The sequence below is a fragment of the Pinus tabuliformis genome, chromosome 9 (assembly GCF_031772625.1).
Source record: "Pinus tabuliformis cultivar Carrire ecotype Pingquan chromosome 9, CPIR1, whole genome shotgun sequence".
NCBI lineage: Eukaryota > Viridiplantae > Streptophyta > Pinopsida > Pinales > Pinaceae > Pinus > Pinus tabuliformis.
Genome location: NC_142307.1, coordinates 1,851,425,428 through 1,851,449,183, shown reverse-complemented (window position 1 = coordinate 1,851,449,183; position 23,756 = coordinate 1,851,425,428). Strand labels below are relative to the sequence as shown.

General features: G+C 31.7%; 1 protein-coding gene across 1 annotated transcript; it reads left to right on the top strand.

The window, feature by feature from the left end:
- The first annotated feature begins 782 nt into the window (after positions 1 to 782).
- Positions 783 to 3,050, top strand: LOC149156240 (GDSL esterase/lipase EXL3-like). Its single transcript, XM_089444689.1, has 5 exons — positions 783 to 915; positions 1,745 to 1,875; positions 2,055 to 2,238; positions 2,358 to 2,564; positions 2,860 to 3,050. The coding sequence occupies exons 1-5, from the start codon at positions 783 to 785 to the stop codon at positions 3,048 to 3,050; spliced, it is 846 nt and encodes a 281-aa protein (XP_089300815.1).
- The last annotated feature ends 20,706 nt before the right edge of the window (positions 3,051 to 23,756 follow it).

The window sequence follows — 23,756 nt, the reverse complement described above, 5'->3', positions numbered from 1 at the left end:
TCGATTGCATCCCTGTTCCATTTAAAGTGAGCACCCAAGGAATTTGGCGCAAAAATATTCCAGCTATGCTTAAGGAACGAGCCTGACATTGGAAACGAGCCTGACATTGGAAACGAGATATGTGAACCATTAAACTTTTGCATTTCCACCAGAAAATTAGTGACTATAACAGCATCCATGTGAGACTTCATGGCTTTGGAGCAATAAGGTAACAGTACGATCGTAACAATTTGTGGATGCGTAGGATGTGTAGTGGCCACGTCTCATTGAAGCCGAAGGCATCGATCAATTTGTGTCTTTTGTCAATAACTTTGAGCCCACCATGTTTGGGATCCTATTGAGATGAAAAGGATTTAAATAATATTGATAACAACCACAAGATTGGAACCCGTTACCGGAAAAGACTGAAACAAGCTTATACAGAGACTGCGCAACAAGCGTGTACAAAGTGAACATAATATGAGAAGGATTGAACCTAATAAGAATTTAATAAAAAGTTATAAATTGGAACCTCTAAACTGACTAAACTGCCACACTTAATAAACCAACCTGGCGCTACCGACAGTCAGACCAGCTATGAAATTTTAACGCTTAATAAACCAGCCTGGCACGACGGACACTCATACCAACTATGAAATTTTAACATATTCATATAACACGTTTCAACGTGACTCAGAGTTCTCTACTTGGACAGAGTATGCATCACCAATTGGTCCCGAAACCATGATTTAAGCAGTTTCTTCTGAGCTATTCTGTTGAGCATTTCGGAAGCAATAGAAATAATGGAACGGTTTGCCAAAATTGGTATTGTAACGTGTCTGCTGGCATTATTGCCTCTGAACGCAGCACAGACTAGCCCCAGAAAACCTATAGTGTCAGCCGCCTACATATTTGGAGACTCCACTGTAGATCCTGGCAACAATGATGGACTTGCAACGATTTTCAGAGCCAACTTTCCTCCATAATATGGGAGAGATCTTGCGGATCGTAAACCTACTGGTCGATTTACTAATGGAAAATTAGTAACAGATATGTTATATATGACTCGAAGTACAACTTAGTAACCTGTAGACTAAATTCATATGATAGTTTCGTTTTAATGTTGGACTTAACAAGGGATAGTAACTTAAATTCTATTACAGATTGTCTTAAATTCAAGACTACAGCTATGAAGCTTTAGACTGACGCTGTTCTAAATATTTTGAAATGTAAACTGATCCTACTAGATAGCATCGTTTTAATGTTGGACTTAGGAAGGGAAAGTAACATCACTTTTAGCCTATATTATCTATCTGGTGATTTGGTGTTCTTTAAGTTAAGGTATTTTTTTTTATGTAAAGTTACTCATTCAATTTTCCATTCTGAGAGAATTTTCCTTTCTGAGAGTTTTGGATAGAGTGATCTTTGAAGGTTTTAGATAGACAGTAATCTTGTATTCTGTTAAGGCATTTTTTAGTAAAATCACTTATTCAATTTCTCACCTCGATCGGAATTATATATTAGACATGATAAAAATATAATCATTACCAAACCTACCAAAAAAATAGGCCAACAAATCATAAAAAATACACCAACAAATCATTAGAATAACGCTTTTCTAAATATTTTTGAAATGTAAACTGATCCTAATGTTAAAAAAATACACCAACAAATCATTAGAATAACGCTGGTCTAAATATTTTTGAAATGTAAACTGATCCTACTTGTTAATGCTGCTATGGTTAACCATTTCAACTGTGTACAGCTGATCTAGCAGGTCTTCCTGAGTTACTGCCCGCATATCTGGATTCCCAATTCCAAGGAAAACAAATGCTTACAGGCGCCAGCTTCGCTTCTGCTGCAGCTGGATACTGTGATTCTACCTCTCTCTCTCTTGTTAGTATATCTTTTTTTCTTAAACTAATTGCCCAACAAACTCATTTCAGAAATTTAATTCCTAGATCTATAATTTTCACCTTTAACATGTGCATCTTTTTTCTTGAACTAATTACCAAACAAACTCATTTCAGATATTTAATTTCCAGATCTATAATTTTCAACTTTAACATGTGCAGAATGTTCTAACATTGGGGCAACAAGTGGAGTATTTCAGGCAGTATAAAGGCCGGATTGCGAATATGGTTGGCGCTTTTAATGCCACCAAGACAATATCAGGAGGCCTGTTTGGGATAAGCATGGGAACTAATGACTTTGCTCTTTCGGAATCTTCTGTTACATTCTCTTTCGGAATTTATACAGGTGATCCATAGTTTCATCAATGCAATTATAAATGGTGATGTTAGGCATTTATTGGGTTTATATTAAATCACCGTTGAAATGCGTGTGTGACAGAGTATATACACCGAGGGTGCACGCAGACTTGCTGTCATTGGCCTGCCTCCTTTTGGCTGTTTACTTGATGGGTAACACCTGCATTGACGAGTATAATGATGTCGCTGTTTCTTTTAATCTGAAGATTGTATTATTATTAGAGGCACTGAAGCCCAGATTTCCTGGCCTTACAATGATTTATATTCACATATATGACAAGTTGTTTGACATTATACAGCATCCCGGTGCATATGGTAATATTCTGTATCTCGGGTCGCTTGCCTTCATCGTAACCTAATTTCTTTATTAACTAAGTTTTTTTAATATGGTTTAGCCTAATATGTTTTTTCATTTTATAAAAATAAAATGTATATCAAAATTTTTAGTAGGTCTAATTCTGATACTAAGTACCTTGTTTTTCTGAGAGGTTATGGATTAAATCTCTTTCCTTGCTAGTTTGACCGGCAGATAGATACTTCGAATCGATCTACCTGGATACTTATAAATTTCTCCAAATTTGACAGTGTAATGTGTTGTTTCTGGTTGCAGGGTTTGAACAAACTAGGACAGGTTGCTGTGGAACGGGTTTGATAGAGACAGCGTATATGTGCAACTCAGAAACTCCAACCTGTCCGGATGCATCCAAATATGTGTTCTGGGATTCAGTCCATCCAACAAGCCATGTTTACGCGATCCTCGCCCAAAACATATTTTCACAAGCTCTTCCGCTTATCAGCTAACGCCACTGCGTCTGTTACGTTCACTATTCATTAATCTGCAGGGAATCTTAAAACTGTAATAATATTTACTGTGCCAACGTCCAACTAAGTTATGGAATGGTTTTGGTTCCTCGAATATTATTGATATTTTTCCCTCCTTGTAAATAATATTGATAATAAATTGCAAGATTGGAAACAGATATAAGAAAAGACTAAACAAACTATAGACCGTGAACATAGTAGGAAAAGGATTGAGACGGCAATAATGAAAAATTCTAAAATTGTAACCTGTAAACTGATTAAACTTCCACGCTTAATCACCCAACCTACCAATACGGACACTCACACTAGCTATCAAATTTTAACATGTTCATATAACACGTTTCTACGTGACTCAGAATGCTCTATTTGGATAGATTATGCAACACCAATTGGTCCTGAAACCACGATTTAAGCAATGTCCATGAAAGTTTCTACTCAGTACAGGGCGAATTGCCACCATTAAATAAGGAGTTGCGGTCAATTTTTAAATTATACAATTTGTTTGATTCATATATTCGCTTTCGTTTATTTTTACAAGATTGCATAATATCGAAATCAATAAAAATAAAAATGTTAAAAAAAATTAATTGGATGGAAAATTAATTATAGTGATAAATACATTTTTAACAGCTAAATCAATGAAATGTTAATCAAGATTTAAATTTATGCAATTCAAATATTATATCTCCACAAATATTTATATCTTAAAAAAAAATGTTGATTATATTCAAAATTTGATTTTGAATCACTTTATAACCTAAAATATATTTAAAAATTCAAAATAAAATGGTATAACATTTTACAAGCAAGTAAGAACCAATAAAATTCACATGAGAAAACTCTGAAAAATTAACTTGTCACTTAAATTAACCTCAGATCACACTACGCATAAATTATGATGAAATGCATTATTTAATAGAATGATCAAAAATACATTAAATAAGATGGTTCTAATAAAAAACAAGCTATTATTTAATCAATAATATTTGAATGGTTCTAATAAAAAATCAAACTATTATTTTATAATAATACTTTTATTTTTTTATTAGAACCATCTTATTTAATGCTAATTTTATTTTTCATTAGAACCATTTTATTTAATGTATTTTTTTATCATTTTTTTAAATAATGCATTTCATCATAATTTATGCTTATTGTGATCTACCATTAATTTAAGTGACAATTTAATTTTTCAAAGTTTTCTCACTTGAATTTAATTCGCAGAGTATTGTTTGTTGAAATCTATGTTTTGCATGTTGCAAATTACACTGTATTTGTGAGGTTTTTGACATTTATTTATAAGTTGGCAATCATAGCTATTTATTCTATTGTGCCATCTTTTTTTCACCAAAGACTACTCTGGTTGTTCACCTTGTCATAGTTTGATAATTCAGCTTAGGGTATGAAAGCTATTTATTCAAATACAAAAGAGAACTATAAAAAAATATGGTTATATGTTTAACATGTTTGAAGATTTTAGGTGATTTAAAAAAAAAAAAAAAATTGATGACACTATACCTATACACCAACTCTTACCATTATGCCAAATTTTTTACACGAAATAAGTCAAGTATTGTCCATGAGCAAGCTGCACAAAATATTTACTATTATTATGGCTCCTCTTCAAAGTTGCAAAACGACAAGTCTAGCTTTGTCTATGAGCATACTAGAGAAAATATTTACGGTGAGCAAGCTACATATAATATGCTCCTATTTAAAGCTGCAAAAAATATTTACTAGTATTATCTGATATTATCCCTTATCTTTAAAATTGCAAAAACTGTTTATTATTATTATCGCTCATATTTACTATTATTAGTGTTTCATTTTAAATCTACAGAAATTTTCAAATTATATTGTTCTATCATCACTTCAAGTTAGAATCTCATAAATTATTCAAATTTAAAAAAAAAAAAAAAAAATGTTTGCAAATCAAACTATGGAAATAAACCATATACCACTGATACTTGGAAATTTACATTCTTAGAAAACAAATGGAAAATATTAAGAGACTGATGGAAGGCATTGAAGTAGAGATTGTTTCCATTGTCAAACTAAGAATAATTGTCTTCCTAATTAGTGAAGTTACACATGCGTCAGAAAAAACTATAACTACAAGCAGATACATTTTAAATGTTAAACACTAACCTCACAAAACATATGTAAATTAAAAAAATAAGAAACCCAAATATCTTCCCACTTTATTTCAAAATTTTATTCTCACACTCAATTTGAAATCATAATGTGAGTACAAAATAACAGCATCATGCATAGTGTTTAGCATTATGCATAACAACATCATGCATAGTCTGTACCATCATTCACAGCTCGACCATAATAGAAACGTTGAAATTTGAAATCATGGTGACATCATGCATGGTGTGTACCAGCAATCACACCTAAACCATAATGGAAAAGGACACGAGGAGGAGGTTGGTGGACCACCGGCAAGAGAGGACACAAAAAAAAGAAGGGTACTACTCCGTTAAAAATGCCACAGTATACGGGCAAGTAAAGCTGGAATCAAAATCGCAATTTTGTCAATGCGGTAGAAAAATACATCGTTGCAGAAGTTGTGGTACCACCATTCCGTTGGCACGCTGCATCCGTAGCCAGTTCTTCCATGTGGCTATCAGAGGGACACGAGTCCCGGATAACCGACCCGTGACCTGAGTCCACTCGATCTCCTCCTTGCTGCTGATAACATAGACTTTCGTGCTCTCTATAACAGCGGATTGCTCTAACACTACGAGTGCGTTGCATAGATATAAAAATAAGAGTTTAACTCCACTCACTTTTGGCCATTTTGTAGGTTTATTTTTTATCAATTCTGTTCGAAATTTTGTAAAAATAGGTTAAAATTATATGTTTGAATTATATGTTTTAAATATATTTATATAATTAAAATTACATTTTTATAATAATAAAAAATAATAATTTTACTAAAAATTATATAATTTAATATTTTAAGTATAAGTTTTATTTATTTATCAAAATAATAGCAAAATATAGGTAGTCTCAGTTTGTTGACCACTACGATCAATATATGACAAAGAAACAAAAAATAGTTAGAGACAAAGTGCACAATTTAGGAGGTCAAAACCACCAAAAAAACTCATAAAACAAATAAAACACTTGTAACCATGCTCAATCATGGGAAGTAATAGAAGCATAATTGTTCGAGCAGTCTGTGGAGGAGGAGGAGGATGGAAGGAACATTGTACATGCTCTTCGAAGTGAGTCATCCATAACTCTAGCTTCTCCACCTTCTCAGAAACAGATTTTGATCATGTCATACCACCAACATGACACTGAAAGTAATGCATCTTTTTTGGCCTAACAATGAGTTATGCATGTTCTTCCTACCACACCCTCTTTGAAGTTTCCAGACAATCCGACAAATGTCCAAACAACAGTGAAGCTCTATTGTTTCCCAAGCCCATGCCCTCTCACCTTCCCCATATAACTTAATTTTGAAAAATAGAACATTTAATTAAAATAAAATAAGTACAAATATATTTGAAATTGAGTAACATGTTTTAATCATAAAATTAACCTAATTTAAAGAATTTTTAAATTATTTATATAATTAAAAAATTATTTTAAAAAATAAAATATTAATTTTACCCTAAATTGTATAATTTAATTTCAAAACAAATTAATAATAAAAAGTTGGAATGGTTAGGTTAATTGATGGAGTTTTCATTGCTAAATATCCCTCAAATTAGAAAGTCAAGGGGTCAATCCTAAAACCCTTAGGGTTAAGCCGTTCTAGTTGATCTATAAAGACATGAAAATTATATAAAATAATTAGTTAAAATATTATATATCTATCTATATATATATATATATATATATATATATAATTGATTAAAAATAGTTTTGCAATATAATGAATATTAAATAAAACAAATATTAATATGAATAATATAATGAACTTAGTCCTGAAGTAATTTAAAGGAATTATTTTAAACCTATGGTTTTAGGGAAGTTCTAATGGGAATTGAACTTTGTCTAATGGTGAAAAATTCTAATAAACTTAATGTTGAAGTAATTTAAAGGAATTGTTTTAAACAAGTGCATTTATGGTTCTAGAGAAGTTCTCATGGGAATTGAACCTTGTTTAATCATGAAAAACTCTTCACTTTTCACCATTGGAAACAATTATTTAGGGTCATTTCCATGATAATTAGATATAAAAAAATATTTCCAATTATCCCTATTTTACGATAGAGATTATTAATATGTAAACAAATTGTGTTACAATATTATGGATCAATATCATAACTTATCAATACCATATGCCAAAAACCATAACTCATTTCATATAACAATTATTCATATCATATTTTTTTAATTAATCAATATGATTAAAAAAACCAAAACAAAACATAACTATTTTGGAATAATTTATCAATACCATATACCAAAAGCCATAACTTATCTCATATAACAATTATTCATATCATAATTTTTAATTAATCAATATGATTAAAAAAAATAAAACAAAACATAACTATTTTGGAAATAAATCTCAATATTTTATTTCTATGTACTACTAAAAATATTCTAAAATATTTCATAAAAATTGAATTCTTATTATTCATAAATAATAATTATATTAAAATTAGGAAAACCTTCTTCTAATATAAATAATTATATTCATACCATCATCATAAAATATTCGTCCCATTAGTATGTGTATTCACATAATTATCCTATATTCCATCTCATTATTTAATGCAGGAAGACAATATGTGTAATTATCCTAAAATATTCCAACTCATTATTTAATGCAGGAAGCCCGTTAGAGAGACACTGAGGTTCACATATTTATATAGACAATAGCAGCGATCAGTTGGGTTAACCAGTTAAAACAACGTAATGTTTTATTGGTTGATGTACTAAGATAATAGTACGATCGCGATGAATATAGAAGGCAGTGCAGTGGCCACCTCTCATGAAAGGTGAGGACACCAATTAATTTTTTTTTAAGAATTCTAGAAGGATATTATGTTTGGGACTGGACGAGTAGATCGTATATATTAAACCATCACATTTAATCAACCAATCCACTACTACGGTCACTCTCGACCACCTATGGAATTTTAACACCTTCATGTCTTAGACTGAGTCAGAGTGCTCTGCGTGGACAGTATCCATGGAAGTTTCTACTGAGCTACTAATGGAAGTTTCTACTGAGCTACTAATTAGTAACTGCCATATCATGTATGACTCGCAGGACAAATTAGTATAACTAGATTAAAAGCATATGATAGCTTCGTTGTAATGTTGGACTTACAAAGGGATAGTTATAGTAATATGATTTGGGGTAAGGACAATGACATTTGACTAACGCTGTGGTAAATATTTCTGAAATGTAAGACTAAGGCTGTTCTAAATATTTCTGAAATGTAATTAAAGTCTGACTTACCATACCTGTTAATGCTGCTATGCTTAACCATTTCAACTTCGTACAGCCGATCTGGCGGGTCTTCCTGATTTACTGCCCGCATATTTGGATCCCCAATTCCATGAAACACAACTATTTAGGTTAAAGCAATTGTTTAACCCTTTAAAGTTGGAGATTTTATAGTCAAAGTTTACCCTTCTTTATCTTTTTATTTTCAAACATAATAATATGCTTTAAGATCCTTTACTTCTATTGATTTTTGTTATAATTTATTTTTCACTTTTAACGTGCATAAATATAATTGAAAAATTATTATATTTTTCTGTTTGACAAAAAAATTTAAACTTTAAATTTCATAGTCTACATATTACTTCATAACATGGCTATCACCAATTGAACTAATTTTGAATTTCATAGTTTACATATTACTTCATAATATGGCTATCACCAATTGAGTTGCTCACCATGAACTATAATTGAAATATATATATATATATATATATATATATATATATATATATATATATATATATAGATTTTATAACTTTTTTAAAACAAAAATAATTAGTCATTGTAAATTTTGTTTCATGACATGTGATGGCTTTTTGACTCCAAGTACCTCAAGAGTAGGTGTTTCAAAAACAAAATCTTTTGACTTTCGCCCTATAAAAGTTGTGTTGAGTATTCATCTTAATTTTGGATTTATGAAATCTCTAGAGGAATCAAATTTATCAATATGTAAATCTCTTTTGATTGCAAAACTTGAAGAAAGGTTTTTCACTTCAAGAGATTTCATTCATTTTACGCTATAGATTTGATTTCCTCATTGCACTTGGTAGATGTGGAATTAACATGAATTTATGTTCATTCCTAATAATATCAATTATATTTTCTTTTGACATATTTTGTGATTTTTTTTAATTTAATTAAATTTAAATATGAAGTTCTTAAATGTAATAGTTATGAACACAAATAATTATTTTAATCTATATGGTAAAATCGATGTTAATTTATAATTACTAATGTCATTTTTTATTAGCATAGAAATAAAATGTTAAAAATTTATAATTCATCTCTTACCTTTGTAGACCATTTAAGCCTTAGTGGATGTTAATTATTATCATTGTCATCATATTTTATATAATTTCAAAGCAAATGATTTTTTTTTAAAGTTTGGTAGTTCCTTTCTATTACTTTTCAAGAAGAGGCAGATATTACAATATCATCAACCATAACCAGATAGTCTCAACCTGCCCAGTGGGAAACCATGTTTTTTGACCATCTGACTGCATTATAAGCCATCCAAAATCTGAATTGTCTAAGAGTGTTCAGTAAGGCTAAATATACTTGAGTGTCTTTGTAACTCTTATTGACCATACGCCTTATACCATTTGGGTCTTTGGAACTTGAGATCGGCAGCTCAGTTTGTGGCAAGAAAGGAATGTGTCACTTCGTGCATGCAAGGCAAGTGTTCTGTTCTTGGATCTAGTGTTGGATAAGCTGGAACTCCTTGTGAATTTCCTGTAATTCTTCTATTGGCCCTGAGATTCCTATAAAAGTGGTTATCGAAGCTTTAGATAAGAGATTCTTCGTTATGTAGAAAAGATATAAGGTCTGTTGAAACTAAGTGCGACAACCACAAGTATGGTCAAGGTCTAGAATAACATCCTTCCACTCATTAATCTCCTACTCGTTGTTATCTACCTGCTGCCTGATATTAGTTTCCCACCCAATGATGATCTGGCAAGCTCGAGGATGGGTGTTGGTCCTATAGCTATTGGTCGCATTTGAGACCAAGCATTTTTTGTTCTTCCGGAAAAGTGGAAACAGAAAAACATTTCATTTTAGAATGTGAGGCCTTCAAAGACAACAGGGAAATTTATGCAGATACGCTGGCAGCTAGCTCTTGGGATAATCTATTTAACGAGGGGTTTGTCGAGAAGACGGGAGCATTTATTGTGAAGCTTCAAAAAAAAAGGGCCGAATACATCAAGCAGATGAAGAAGCAATCTGTCCCATAGGTTATCTTTAGCCTCGTGGACGTGAAAATAATTTCTTTCTTTCTTTCTTTCTTTCTTTCTTTCTTGTTGCTCTAAGGACCTCAACTTCTAGTGGGTTGTGATTGTTCCCTCCTACAGCCATGGCTGTGTCCCCAACCAACAGTTAGGGCTCACCCCCACTGTGATACGGGTCAGTCCATCTCCTGCAGTTGAATGCAACAAGGAAGGAGCCTGAAAATCGTCAAGGAAGCAAATGCCCCTTCTTCAAATTTCCTTTTCCTGGCTGCACACTTAAATTCTGGAGGTTGGCCTAGAGGGAGTAACTAGAGAACCAAACTAAGGTGTGAACCTGCAGAGTCTAGAGAAACAAATGCATTGCAGAGATAATGAATAAACCAAAACAAAAGTGATTTCCCCACACAATCATCGTTTGTGTGTTCAATGTGTCTGACCCACGTGTTATAAAGAACCCTGTCATCTTGGAGAGAGGAAACAGAATGTATGCATAGTATCTCCCCCACATATCTGCCTTGAGTCAACCCGTCCAGAGGGTGCATATAAAATTTCAAGTTATTGATGGTTACAAGCATGCAATCGAAAGGCAACCACAATAGATACATATCCCCAACATACATGATCCCAGGGAACGACAAGTTACTAAGAATAGTGGTGAGTTTCTTGGTAAAGAGCCACCAACCCCCAGACAGGTTGTCATACAAACCAACCCCTTCTCCTCGAATTTCTAGACTTAATTTTATTCTAAAGCAAAAAGACATGACTGAACCTAACATCAACAACCCTTTTAAATACATACAATGCACAAGGAGCATGGTGTGCGGGGATTTGATAATATGAACATACTCACAGAGAAGCTGATTATGAGGAGAAACTTTCTTACATCATCTTGAGCTCGAGCATTGTTTATCCCTCTCGCAACCACCCTGGTAATGTTTCCTTGCCTCAGAAATCCATTGGCATAGATCCCATCAACGCCCTTGTCCCAGCTCTCACCCCAATCAGGGATTCAAAACAAATATTTTTATTTCTAATTATATGTTCATTAATCATATATATTAAGTGTTTATACATTTATTAATTATATGTTTTGAAATATCATGGTTATAAATATGAATCTTTATTATTTAAATTTATTTTCATGTGATTTACATATTATGATTTTTTTCATAAAAAATTGTTTCTAATTTTATTAATAAAAAAAAAATTGTAATATAACAAAGTGAATTGAATTGATTTATTATTTTTATTACTTTATTATTATTATTATTACTTAACGTAACTACAACATCTCCGGTGTATGGGTTGTAGAGAATTTCTTTACTCAATCAAAAACATAACTATGAAATAATTATGATTTTAAAGCACAAAAATGCAATCTAGTGATTTTTTTTACATCTTTTTATGTACAAAATTTCTACTTCAAGATTGAATCCCCACATTACTTCTACACTAAGTAAATTCTCTTTCGTCCATTATATTACTTAATGACTATGCTACATCATGGTGACTCCTATCCTTGGACGTATTTACCTAACTAGACTCCACCATCTCTCTAATGTGGTGGAATTTCTCTATAATTTGCTTTATGTGGGGATGAAACTTAGATTCTTTATTGAAACACCTACACTCTAATTGTAGCAAAAAAAAATAAGCACATGTCCACGTTCAAATCCAATATCATTATATAACTATAGCAACCAAGTGATCTCCATGTAAGCTTATGAAGCTACCATATACTCCACTTTTGTAGGGGAACGGGAACCACTTGTTACCTCTTACACTTCCAACTCATAATATTTCAAATAAAGTAAATATATATGTAACAATGGACTTTGTAGCTTCCACATAAATTTCCTAATCAACATCATTAAACTCATGCATATGAATTTTGTTGACAGAAAATAACATAGTCACAATTTCCTTATAGTTACCTGAGTATCTTCTCAATAATTGCTCAATGATCTCTTCTTAAATTTGACATGTACAATGAAGTTATCACCTTCTTGTTTGAAAGAAATGCAATGCTATAATTCAATTCTTACAACCCATTTCCTATAACATATTTGGTATTGGTACTACTAACTTGACTACTGCTTCAATCCATTCAGTGACATATTTGACTAAAACACCAAGTATTCTCTCTCTTATACCTCAAATACTATATGTTATCAGTTTCATATTTCTTCATGAAAGATTCTTTTTAATCTCTCATGATGAAGAAGTGGAGTATTCAAGTCAATTATCTCCACCTCAAAATCATAAAAAGATATCAATAGTAACAACAAACTTGACAGAGGCCATATTAGTCCCTTAAGAGAAATTCCTTTCCTAATATAACACCCTTTATTTGATAGTACCACTTTTTTAGAAAATAATCATTATACCCTTTATTTGATAGTACCACTTTTTTAGCAAATGATCATTTACCACTCCACAAAACTGTATAACACCCTTTATTTGATAGTACCACTTTTTTAGCAAATGATCATTCTACCACCCCACAAAACTGTCTACATTAAACTTTTTCTTGAATACCCATTTGCATCAAATCACCTTCTTTTTTTCTTTTTTCTCTTTTTAAGAAAATCCTATAAATGCAATGTTTGGTTTTATTCCAAAGCCTTCATTTCTTCTTCATGACTTCCTTTCATTGAGAGGATTCTTCACCATTAATATCCTCTTCAAAACTTCTTGGTTGACTAATCATGGAATATAAATATAAATAACTAAAATTATTTAGTTCATAGCATACATGTTTATGATCTCTCTCATAAAGGCTCTTTCTCAAATTCTTCCCTTTATTGACTTGAAAATGTTTATGACGCATATTTTCCGGTCATAATAGTGGCTTTTCTTCGAGTTGATTTTCATTTCTTTCTTTTGTAATGTGTTTATTTGACCCTTAACACTATATATATAATATAAAAATAAAATAAAATAATGGAAGGAATATAATAATTAATTAATAAAATAAAATTAAATAATATATATTGGTCAATAGCTTTGTTTTTATTTTTATTGAGAGATTTCAAATTTATTTTTATTTCTTTAATACTTGGATTAAAAATCTATATGATTTTTAGGGTTTCTTTTTGAAAAAAATTTATTATTATTGGTTTGTTTTTATTTTTATTTTGTTTTTGTTTTTGTCTTGACCCTGTTTTAAGATTCACTTGAATTTATTATTTTCATGTTTAAAACTAAATAATTTATATTATATTATTATACCTGCAACATGCATGGTATAACACATTTAGTTTTTTCTTTGACTGGGTATCCTTAGTTAACATTAGGAATTCAATTTTTATTATTTTTATTATTATTGAAATTTATTTATTTATAAGGTGATTGGTTGAGGTCTTATTATGGGTTGTTTAGTAACTTCTATTCCTTAGTTATTGATTTTTTGCAGTTAGTTTTATTTCTTTTTTATTTAATTTTTTGATTTATTTATTTTTTTTCTATTATTTCTAATTTCATGAATTATAATTTTTTTAAAATATTTTCAATTTAAGGTGACATTATTATTATATTAAAAACATATTTTAATAAGTTTAATTATATACAATTATATATATTAATAAAAATAGAACACACACACATATAGATATATGTATTTTGATATAAATAATATTATTTAGTCATATTTCTTAATTCTTGGTGATGGCATTCAATAATATAATATTTATGAGTTATTTTATTTTTGTGATGAATTTTTTTTCATTAAGCTATATGTAAGGTAAACCATAGGTACTATCTACTATGTAGCCCTTGTTTTATATAGTATTTTATTTCAAATAATTTAATTCTTGAATCTAAATGTTTGACTTAATATCTAACCATAACTTATTAATAAATTTAATTTTAATATAATTCAATATAAATATTTGATTATATATTATAAAATATTATTTTATTAGTTCATTTTAATTCCTACTTATTTATATTTTAATAAAAAAATTAATTTATTCTTCATCTAAATATTTGACTTTTTCAAAATTTGACTTGAGTTAATTTTAACATCCTAATTTTTTTTCCAAAACTAACTATTTAATATAGCCGTTAAAATATTAAGGGTCTCTACATTGGGTTTCTATTTAATATGGTGCCATGATCTTATTCTCCATCTTGTCATGGCGATGAACCACACGGGATGGTTCAAAACGTGTTGATGAATTTTCTCTAATTTGATTTCTCCAAAAAGATAAGATATGGATCACAAAAACCTAAATTCAGTTAAATATAAAATTGTTACACATTATACTCTTTCAATGAGTACACATTATTCATATTGATCTTCCAAGATTCTTGTCCTTGAACATTAAATTCTAACTATGGTTATGCTAGCTCTTACACACAATAAAATATTTTAACCTTTGACTCCTTTTGTATAATTAATAAATATGCACTTCACTAATTTCTTGTTAGGATCCTTTTGTATAATCAATAAAGATGCACTTCATTGTTTTGTTTTCAACATTTTTAATGTTCACCTCAATTACATGCATGTAAGCTTCACACCCAAAAAGTATGGGATGTGAAACATCGTGCTTCTCTACACTCCAAGCCTCTTATGGTGTCTTCTCTTCCAAAATTGAAATAGGTAATTTATTGGTCAAATAATTTGTTGTAGCAACCACTTCAACACAAAATATTTTGTTCAAACGAACTTCCACTTTCATAATTCATGCTTAGGCTCAATCAAGCTTCAACTCTATCTCTCTTTAACACCATTATCAACACCATTTTTATCAAAGTGTGTGAGGCAGTATTTGTCATTGTAATTCCCTAATATTTGCATAAAAAATTGAACCAACTGAACAAATACTCATGACTTCCATTTTCACTTCTTAACATGTTCATAGTATTCCTACCTTACCTTTCAACTAGGGAGACAAAGATATTAAGAATGTCAAATGCATTGCATAACTTTCTTCCAATTTTAGTAAACAGATAACTTCAAGCACAAGTCACCTATGGACGTATTCATTTGATCTGCTTTCTATAGTCATACATTCCATATGTAGAATGTGGAGTGCAATGTCTTGGGTACTCTGCATTTTATTTTGAGTGCACTATAGCATTCCACATCCCACATCTAGAGTGTAGAATATAGTGGTTTTTGTTTTATCATCATCCAATCCTAGGATTTTCATGGGCCCCCATCCTATGGAGACTATGGAGTATTCTTTCAACAAAGCTATAATATTTGAGATCCCACCTCCCACATTTAACATTTGGAAATAGGAGGGCTTTTACCTTTGGTTTGATTCATTTTCATAATTTATACCTTGGTTAGTGGAGCTAGCATCTTTCATTTAATTTAAATTAACATCATATCTCAAAATATATCTTTAATCTTGTTGGTATGTGTTATATTCTTTGGACAACAACCTCCATGCATTGTACATTGTGTTGAGGACAACTAGGGAGGAGGGGGATTAAAAAACCCCTATTCAGTAGGGTTGTAATGGGGTAGGGTGCTAAAGTTCCCCCTACTCAAGGTTTTTACAAGGGGTAAAGCCCCCGTACATTGCATTTTGAAGGCAACATCCTTGTTAAAAACAATTTTGAATTTTTATGTCTCTTTTGGTAGTTTTCAAAACATGATTTTCAATTTTAGTTGTTGTATGACACATGGTGATTTAGCCGATTGTTTTGTAATTCTAGTTATGGAACAATGGTTTTATTCTAACATAAGGTAAATGAATTGGATATATGTATTAATGTATGAAGATGAATATACTGATCTAGTTCTCCCAGTTTTGGTTTTGAAAATAAAAATTATGTATTAATGTGTGTGCATACCATTTCATCTCTTTTGTTTTACTAAGAATTTGTTTGTAGCAATTAAATTTATAGTGTTAAAACCTACATTTGGTATCAAAGTAGTTTTGGCTTCAAGGGGTCACTTTTGTGGCTAAGGGGTTTTTTCTTGTTCTTGTGGAAGGCTCCATTACACTGGGAGATCAGCAGAATTGATTCTTGTGGTTAGAGGAAATGGAAAGAAGTTCAAAGATTGAGATCAAGAAATTCAATGAGAAAATATTTGAGCTATGGAAGCTCAAAATGGTAGATCTATTGGTGTAAAAAGATCAGTGGATCATTATTGATCCAAGTTTTACTCCAATGAGGATGTAGACAGAAGACTAAACTAAGTTGGATAAAAAAGAAAATACCACAATATTAGTGTGTCTCTCATATTCAGTATTATAGATTGTTTTAGGAGAAGCTACTGTAAAGGAATTTTTGAACAAGTTAGGGACATTGTATTAGTCTAAGTAACTGGTGAAAAAAATGTTCCCATGGAAAAATTTGTATAACATAATGATGAAGTATGGAAACTCAATGACAATTAATCTAAATGCATTCAATATTATGGTGAACCAATTATTATTTATTGATACCAATTTTTCAGATGAAGATAAGTATATCAATTTTTTATGTTCTTTAACAAACTTATGGGGTAGTTTATTTGTTTTCATAAGTATTAATGTAACTACTTTTAGTTTCAAGTAAATAATTTCATTCTTTTTTATCAAGATGAGATTAAAAAACATGGAGTGTCTAATCCTAGATGCCTTGTCCATAAGATGATTCTAACATAATAACAAAAGAGATAATTTCTCAAGTGTGAGATATAAATCTAAAGCAAATCTAAATCACAAGGAAATTTTGTAAAGGTATGCTAGAGATATGGAAAAGAAAAGCATTGCAAGAAAGGATGTATATGCAAAATTATTAAAAAAAAGTGAAGGGATCTAATGATGCTCCTTCTACAAAAGAACAAACCTCCTCAAATGAATGATGTAATGTTTACTTGGCTTCTTCAAGTATACATGTAGATCATGTAAACTATGGTGTGGCATCAAATACTAGGGCATGTCAAAGAGAAGGACCTTTGAGTACTACATGGTAATGGTCTAGTAGAAGGTATGTCTGATTGTTCTTTGTATTTTGATTTCCATGAACATTTTTTATATGGTAAGAAGAATTGAGTAAGATGCTCCTTTCGTGATACAAGGGCACAAGGAATGTTACAATTGGTGCATAATGATGTGTTTGGACCTATGTTGGTTCCATCACTTGACATACTATATTTCATTTATATACCTTTCCCATGAATTTTGTTGGTCATATTTGTCATCTCGATCTATAGCTTCTTGATATATGTATGAATCTTATCCACAAATAGAATGATTTTCTATTTTTCCTCTTACCTTTCCACCAATACATTTCCCATGGTTTCCTTCAATTTCCAATAGATATCAATAGTTTGCATATATTTGTTGTTCCTTATTCTTTCAGTTTTTTTACCCATAACATAATGACCAACTTTCTCCAGTACTTATTCATTTGATATGAATATTCATCTTATTATGACCTACCTTTCTACCTATTCAATTTTAAGTTGTATTGATGGTCGAGTATTGTTAAAATAGACCTGAGATAAGTTCTCTATAGAAATTTGGTCTCTGAATGTAAAGGGTCTCAAACTATTACAATGACCTCTCATGTTGTGTCCTCCTTTGCCATGAGGCATGATAGTATTTTGATAGTGCTAAATGAATGAAAAAAGATATGTGTACAGGGAACCAACAATCAAACCCAAGGAAGGATGAGGTACATAATTGTTGAGAGATTGTGTCCAACTCAGATCTCCACACACAACTAAAGATGTGTTTCAAAGAATTCTCACCACTCTCCAAATAAAACATAGATTTCATTGTCCCAACTAATCCCCCAAGTGAACATCAAAAGGGGCAATGTGGAAAAAATAAAAAGAAAGACCAAGTAATAGACTATATAAATAAATTTACAACCTAACCTTGAAGCTACTAAAGGTAAAATTATTGTAGTTCCTTACATGTGCATTGATTTTTTGGTAAAAATGTGAGCCAAGAGGAGGATTTATGTTGTTTTTCAAAAGAGAGAGAGGACATAGCTCGTTGTTATTCAATTCTAAATCCGAGTAAAGGATAACATAGAGGAGAAGAGGATAGGGGATAAGAAGATTAGAGATTTTTTTTTTCCAACTCATTCCTTTTGTAATTATCTTCCAAATTCATAATAAAAGGGTTGTAGATTAGAGTAGCTTGAGTTGGATCTTGTTGAAAATTCAACAAGAAAATCTAGATTTAATTTTTCCTTTAGTTAAATTAGGAGAAAAATTGTAATTCCACATCACAAGACAACTTGTACCAGATAACTAAGGTAATTTGACTTAGTTGGTTTACTTAATTCAAGTTGGGGCCATGAACTTGAGTCATGTACAATGATTCCTAAATTTTAGGATCCTAGGTTGAGTTCATTTCAGTTGTAACAATTTAATTCAGTTAAATTGAGTTATGGTCAATTAAACTGATTCCAACTACTGGAGGAACTAGTTAGAGGTCTAGCAGTGGGGTGCAACTTCATTGTTTAACCAGTTAACTAATCAATCAGCCTAAATTAACTCATGCATGCACAAAATTTGGGTTACCCAGCTGATATTGGAGTTAAAGGGTAGTGTACTATTAGTTGTATAATTTTCTTAGTTGTACATGTGGTGCATGCAGTTAGAGAAGGGCCTATAGGGATTGCGAAATTCTGGATCAGGAATTTCCTATTTAATAGGGGCTAATTCCTTGAGAAACAACGCAAATAATTAGGAGCTTGGGAAGACTTGAAATTGGCTAAGTATTGGCCAAGGTCAGTTAATCAAGCAGAGGATAGAAAATACTTGTTTAAGTTAAACTCAAGCTTGAGCACATCATATTGTATTCATCCATATTCCTTGATTAATGTAATAAAAATAGGAAGGGGTTTTGAGAAATTGCTTTCCCCTTAGACTAATCTCTGAGCATATGTGATTGAATCTTGTCTCATGTTTATGATGTGATTTCTTGATCATTTAACTGTTTTCGTTGATGAGTAGTGTAGATTCAATTCTTTTGTTTTAGAAAATTACATAAGCAGTTTGAATCTACAAGAAATTTCTACATGGTATAAGAGCTAGATTTGTAGAAATTTCGACATGGTATCAGAACTACATTTGTAGAAATTTTTGCATGGTATTAGAGCTAGAATCGCTATCAGACCAGAATTGACATTAGAACAATTCCTTGAAGCACTCATGTATGGTGATCATTAAAGAACTAATGATCTATTAGGAGGCAGAGTTATGGAGCTCTAGTTTAGGGAAGATCCAAAAGACCTTTATGTGCAGACTTCTTAATGGAGTTAGAAGGCTTCTAGTGGGGAGATCAATGAACCAATTTTTAGTGACACAAAAATAGGTTGTGATAATTAACATTGGTGGAATTAGGAGCAGAGAGATTGTTATGCAACAAGCTCATAAAATAGAAGAAAAGATAGATCAACGTGTTTAAAATCAGCGTCTTTGAGGGGGAAACCTCCTTTACATTACACAAATGAACAATTCTTGGATGATACAAATGACAAAACCTCCTTTCTATATATAGGAGTCTAAGGGGTTACAATATAATCAAAGCCGGCATAAAAATAATAATATAAGGGCACAACAATAACAATAGTGGGCTTCTATGGAGCACAATAATAACAATATGGGGACAACAGGGGCACAACAATAACAATAAGGGCTACAGTGACAATAGTAATGGGGGAATCACCAGTATTATAGGGACCTAACATGACCCTCTCCTTCAAAAAATTGTTGTCCTCAATGCTTAAGTAGTTATGGATGCTTCTATATAAAATTCTCACAATCCCATGTGGAATCTTCAGCGGGTAAGTTCTTCCACTTGATGAGATACTCTGAAATTGATCGATTTCATAGTTGTCGAGTTCTTGTTTTTGTTATTGATTCAAGTTCCAATATGATTTTTCCTTCCTTGTTAATTTCTGGGAGTTTGTCACCTATAACCTTCTTTAAGCATGAAACATGGAAAACTGGGTGCACTCGGGAAGCTAAAGGAAGCTCTAATTTGTATGCCATAGTACCAATGTTTTGCAAACACCTTGTACAGACCATAATACTTTGGTGATAATTTATTATCCTTCTTAGCTTGCTTGAGGGACATTTGTTTATATGGTTGTACCCGTAGGAATACCAAGTCACCTACATTGAAACTTCTTTTGTTGCGATGTTGATTTGCTTGTTCTTTCATTCTATTCTACACCAAAGTGAGGTTATCCTTTAGGAGTTGGAGAACTTGTTGTTGATGTTCGATGTGATCTTCCACTGCTTGAACCTTAGAATTTTCTCTTAAATATGATGTGATATATGGTGGATGATATCCATAAAGTGTCATAAATGGGATCATTTTTGCTGCAGTATGGAAGTGTTATACCACCACTTAGCCAGAGGCAACTATTTGACCCATTGTGTATGTTTATCATATACAAAGCAATGAAGATATCTTTCCAAACATTTGTTTACTATCTCGGTTTTCCCATCAGGTTGAGGATGATAAGATGAGTTATGAGCTAACTGAGTACCATGACAAGAAAATAATTTTGTCCAAAAATTTCTCGTGAAAATGGGATCTTTGTCGCTTATAATAATCTGTGGGTTTCCATGTAGCTTTTGAATTATTTCCATAAATGCAGTAGAAACTATATTGGCTTTAAATGGATGCGATAGTGCACAAAAGTGTGCATACTTGGTAAGTTTGTCAACTACCTCCATGATGACACTCTTTCCTTCAGACTTGGGTAAGCATATGATAAAATCCATTGAAAGCTCCTCACAACATTGGCTTGGAATGGATAAAGGTTGTAATAGACCTGGGATCTTAATTGTTTCAACTTTATTTTGTTGGCAAACCAAAAATTCTGCCACAAACTTTTGAATATCTTATTTAAGACCATCCCAAAAAAATTCCTTATTATCCCTGTGGTAAGTTTTTAAAAATCCTAAGTGCCCTCCTAAGGGAGAGGTGTGCAATTCCATAAGAATCTTTTGTTTGAGTTGGGAATTCTTACATAGGTATAAGCAATATTTGTACCATAACGAATCATTTTTCCAGCTAAATGTATCATATGTACTGGGATCTTGTTGTAAATTTTGAATGAGTTCCCAAACTTCTTCGTCATTCTTCCATTCATCCTTTGCTTCGTTTATCCAATCTAGTTGGATAATAGAAATGGCATGAAGCAATGCTTCCACGTCCTCATCCTTTCTTGAGAGTGCATCTGCCACAACATTTTTCTTCCCTTTTTGTAGATGATTTTAAAGTCATAACCCAACATATTTGTGACCCATTTTTGCTGCTCTTCTGAAGATAATCTTTATTCTAAAAATTATTTAAGACTACCATGATCCGTTTTTACCTTGAAGTGTCTTCCCATTAGGTAGGGTCACCATTTATTAAGTGCATGTAGTATTGCCAACATTCCTTCTCATAAATAGCTTTGTGTAAATACTTTCCTTTGATTGGATGACTTTTGAAAGCAATGGGTCTTTCTTCTTGCATTAAAACAACACCAATTCCATTTTCTGAGACATCACATTCCACAATAAAGGTTTTTGTGAATTCTGGCGTAGCTAAGACCGATGTTTGGCACATTGCCTCTTTAAGATGTTTAAAGGCCTTCATTTCTTCTGGAGTCCACGAAAATGCATCTTTCTTCAATAATTTTGTTAGAGGTGCTGCTATTCACCCACAATTATTAACAAACTTGTAATAATACTCTGTCAATCTGATAAATCCTCACAAATTCTTTATGGATGTGGGGATTTTCCATTCCTTAATGGCTTTAATTTTGCTAGGGTATACCTTCACACCTTCATGAATAAAATATGACCCATATATTCCACCTCTTGTACTCCAAATAAACATTTGGAGATTTTTGCATATAATTGTTTCTTCTCCAATAGTTTGAGCACCCTGTTAAAATGTTGAGCATGATCCATCCAAGACTTTCTATAGATTAGTATATCATCAAAAAATACTAACACAAAATTTCTAAGGAAGGGTTTGAAAATGCAATTCATCAAACCTTGAAATGTAGAAGGTGCATTGGTAAGGCCAAAAGGTATGACCAAAAATTCATAATGACCCTCTTGAGTTCTAAATGTTGTTTTCAGAATGTCTTCAGTCTTCATTCTAATTTTATGATATCCTGAATGAAGATCCAACTTGGTGAAGTAAATTGATCCATGCAATTCATCCAATAATTCATCAATTACAGGAATGGGAAATTTATCTTTAATAGTGAGCTTGTTGAGCTCCTTATAATTCGGACACATGCACCATGACCCATCCTTCTTATGTACCAATACTACTGGAGCAGAGAAAGAACTTTGACTAGGTTTAATTATACCATCCTTTAGCATTTATGCAACCATACATTCAATTTCACTCTTTTGGGAATAGGGATATCTATAAAGCCTGATGTTTGGAGGAACAATTCCTAGAATCAAATGAATAGCATGATCATGATCACGAATAGGTGGGAGGCATTTGGGAGTCTCAAATACCTTAGAATGATTATCCAAGAATTTTTGGAGATCTGGAGAAATAGATGATTTCTATGTGGGAACATAATTGTGCAATTACGCCTTGTTGTTATTTATTTAGAAGCTTTGTCATTCCATTATAGTTGATTATATTTCTTGGTTTCCTTGTGATACCCCTTAATTCAACTTCCTTTCCTTCTGAAGAAAATTTCATGAAAATTTCTTGAAAATTAAAAGCTATTGTACCCAAGGATTGTAGCCATTAGACTTCTAGTACAACATCAACACCACCCATTGGAATAGAAAGCATTGGGCTATTCAATACATATTCTTCCATGGATAGCTTGATATTATGGCACTTTCCAGAGCAATTTATGGTTCCTCCACTTGCAACCATCACTTGACACTCTGGTGCCGGATATAGGAATCAATTCAACTCCTTGGCTATCTTACAATGAATAAAATTATGGGTACTTCCTGAATTAATCAACGTTATTAGCTTTTTCTTCTTGATATGCCCTTCTATATTAATAGTTTGAGGAGTGGTAATTCTAGCCAATGCATTACAAGATATGGTCAGATACATTTCTTCTTTCTGTAGGGTTTGTCCTTGGTGTATACCCTCTTCTTTTGATGTTTCTTGTTCCTTTTCTTCCTCCTTTTCACAATCTATGTAAAATAATTTCTTCTCGGCACACTTATGACCTTTAGTGTATTTTCTATCACAACTGTAACAAAGACCTTTTTCTCATTTTTCTTCCAATTGTTGTGGTGTCAACCTTGTAGGTCTTGGAAGGCTAGGGGCAACAAAATTTTCATCTTTATAGTTG

What these genes read in the sequence shown, in the direction of transcription:
- LOC149156240 (XM_089444689.1), top strand. Translation starts at nt 783, where the DNA reads ATGGAACGGTTTGCCAAAATTGGTATTGTAACGTGTCTGCTGGCATTA. An exon ending in AGACTCCACTGTAGATCCTG is followed by an intron (nt 916 to 1,744) that starts GCAACAATGATG and finishes AACTGTGTACAG; the next exon opens with CTGATCTAGCAGGTCTTCCT. An exon ending in CTCTTTCGGAATTTATACAG is followed by an intron (nt 2,239 to 2,357) that starts GTGATCCATAGT and finishes GGGTGCACGCAG; the next exon opens with ACTTGCTGTCATTGGCCTGC.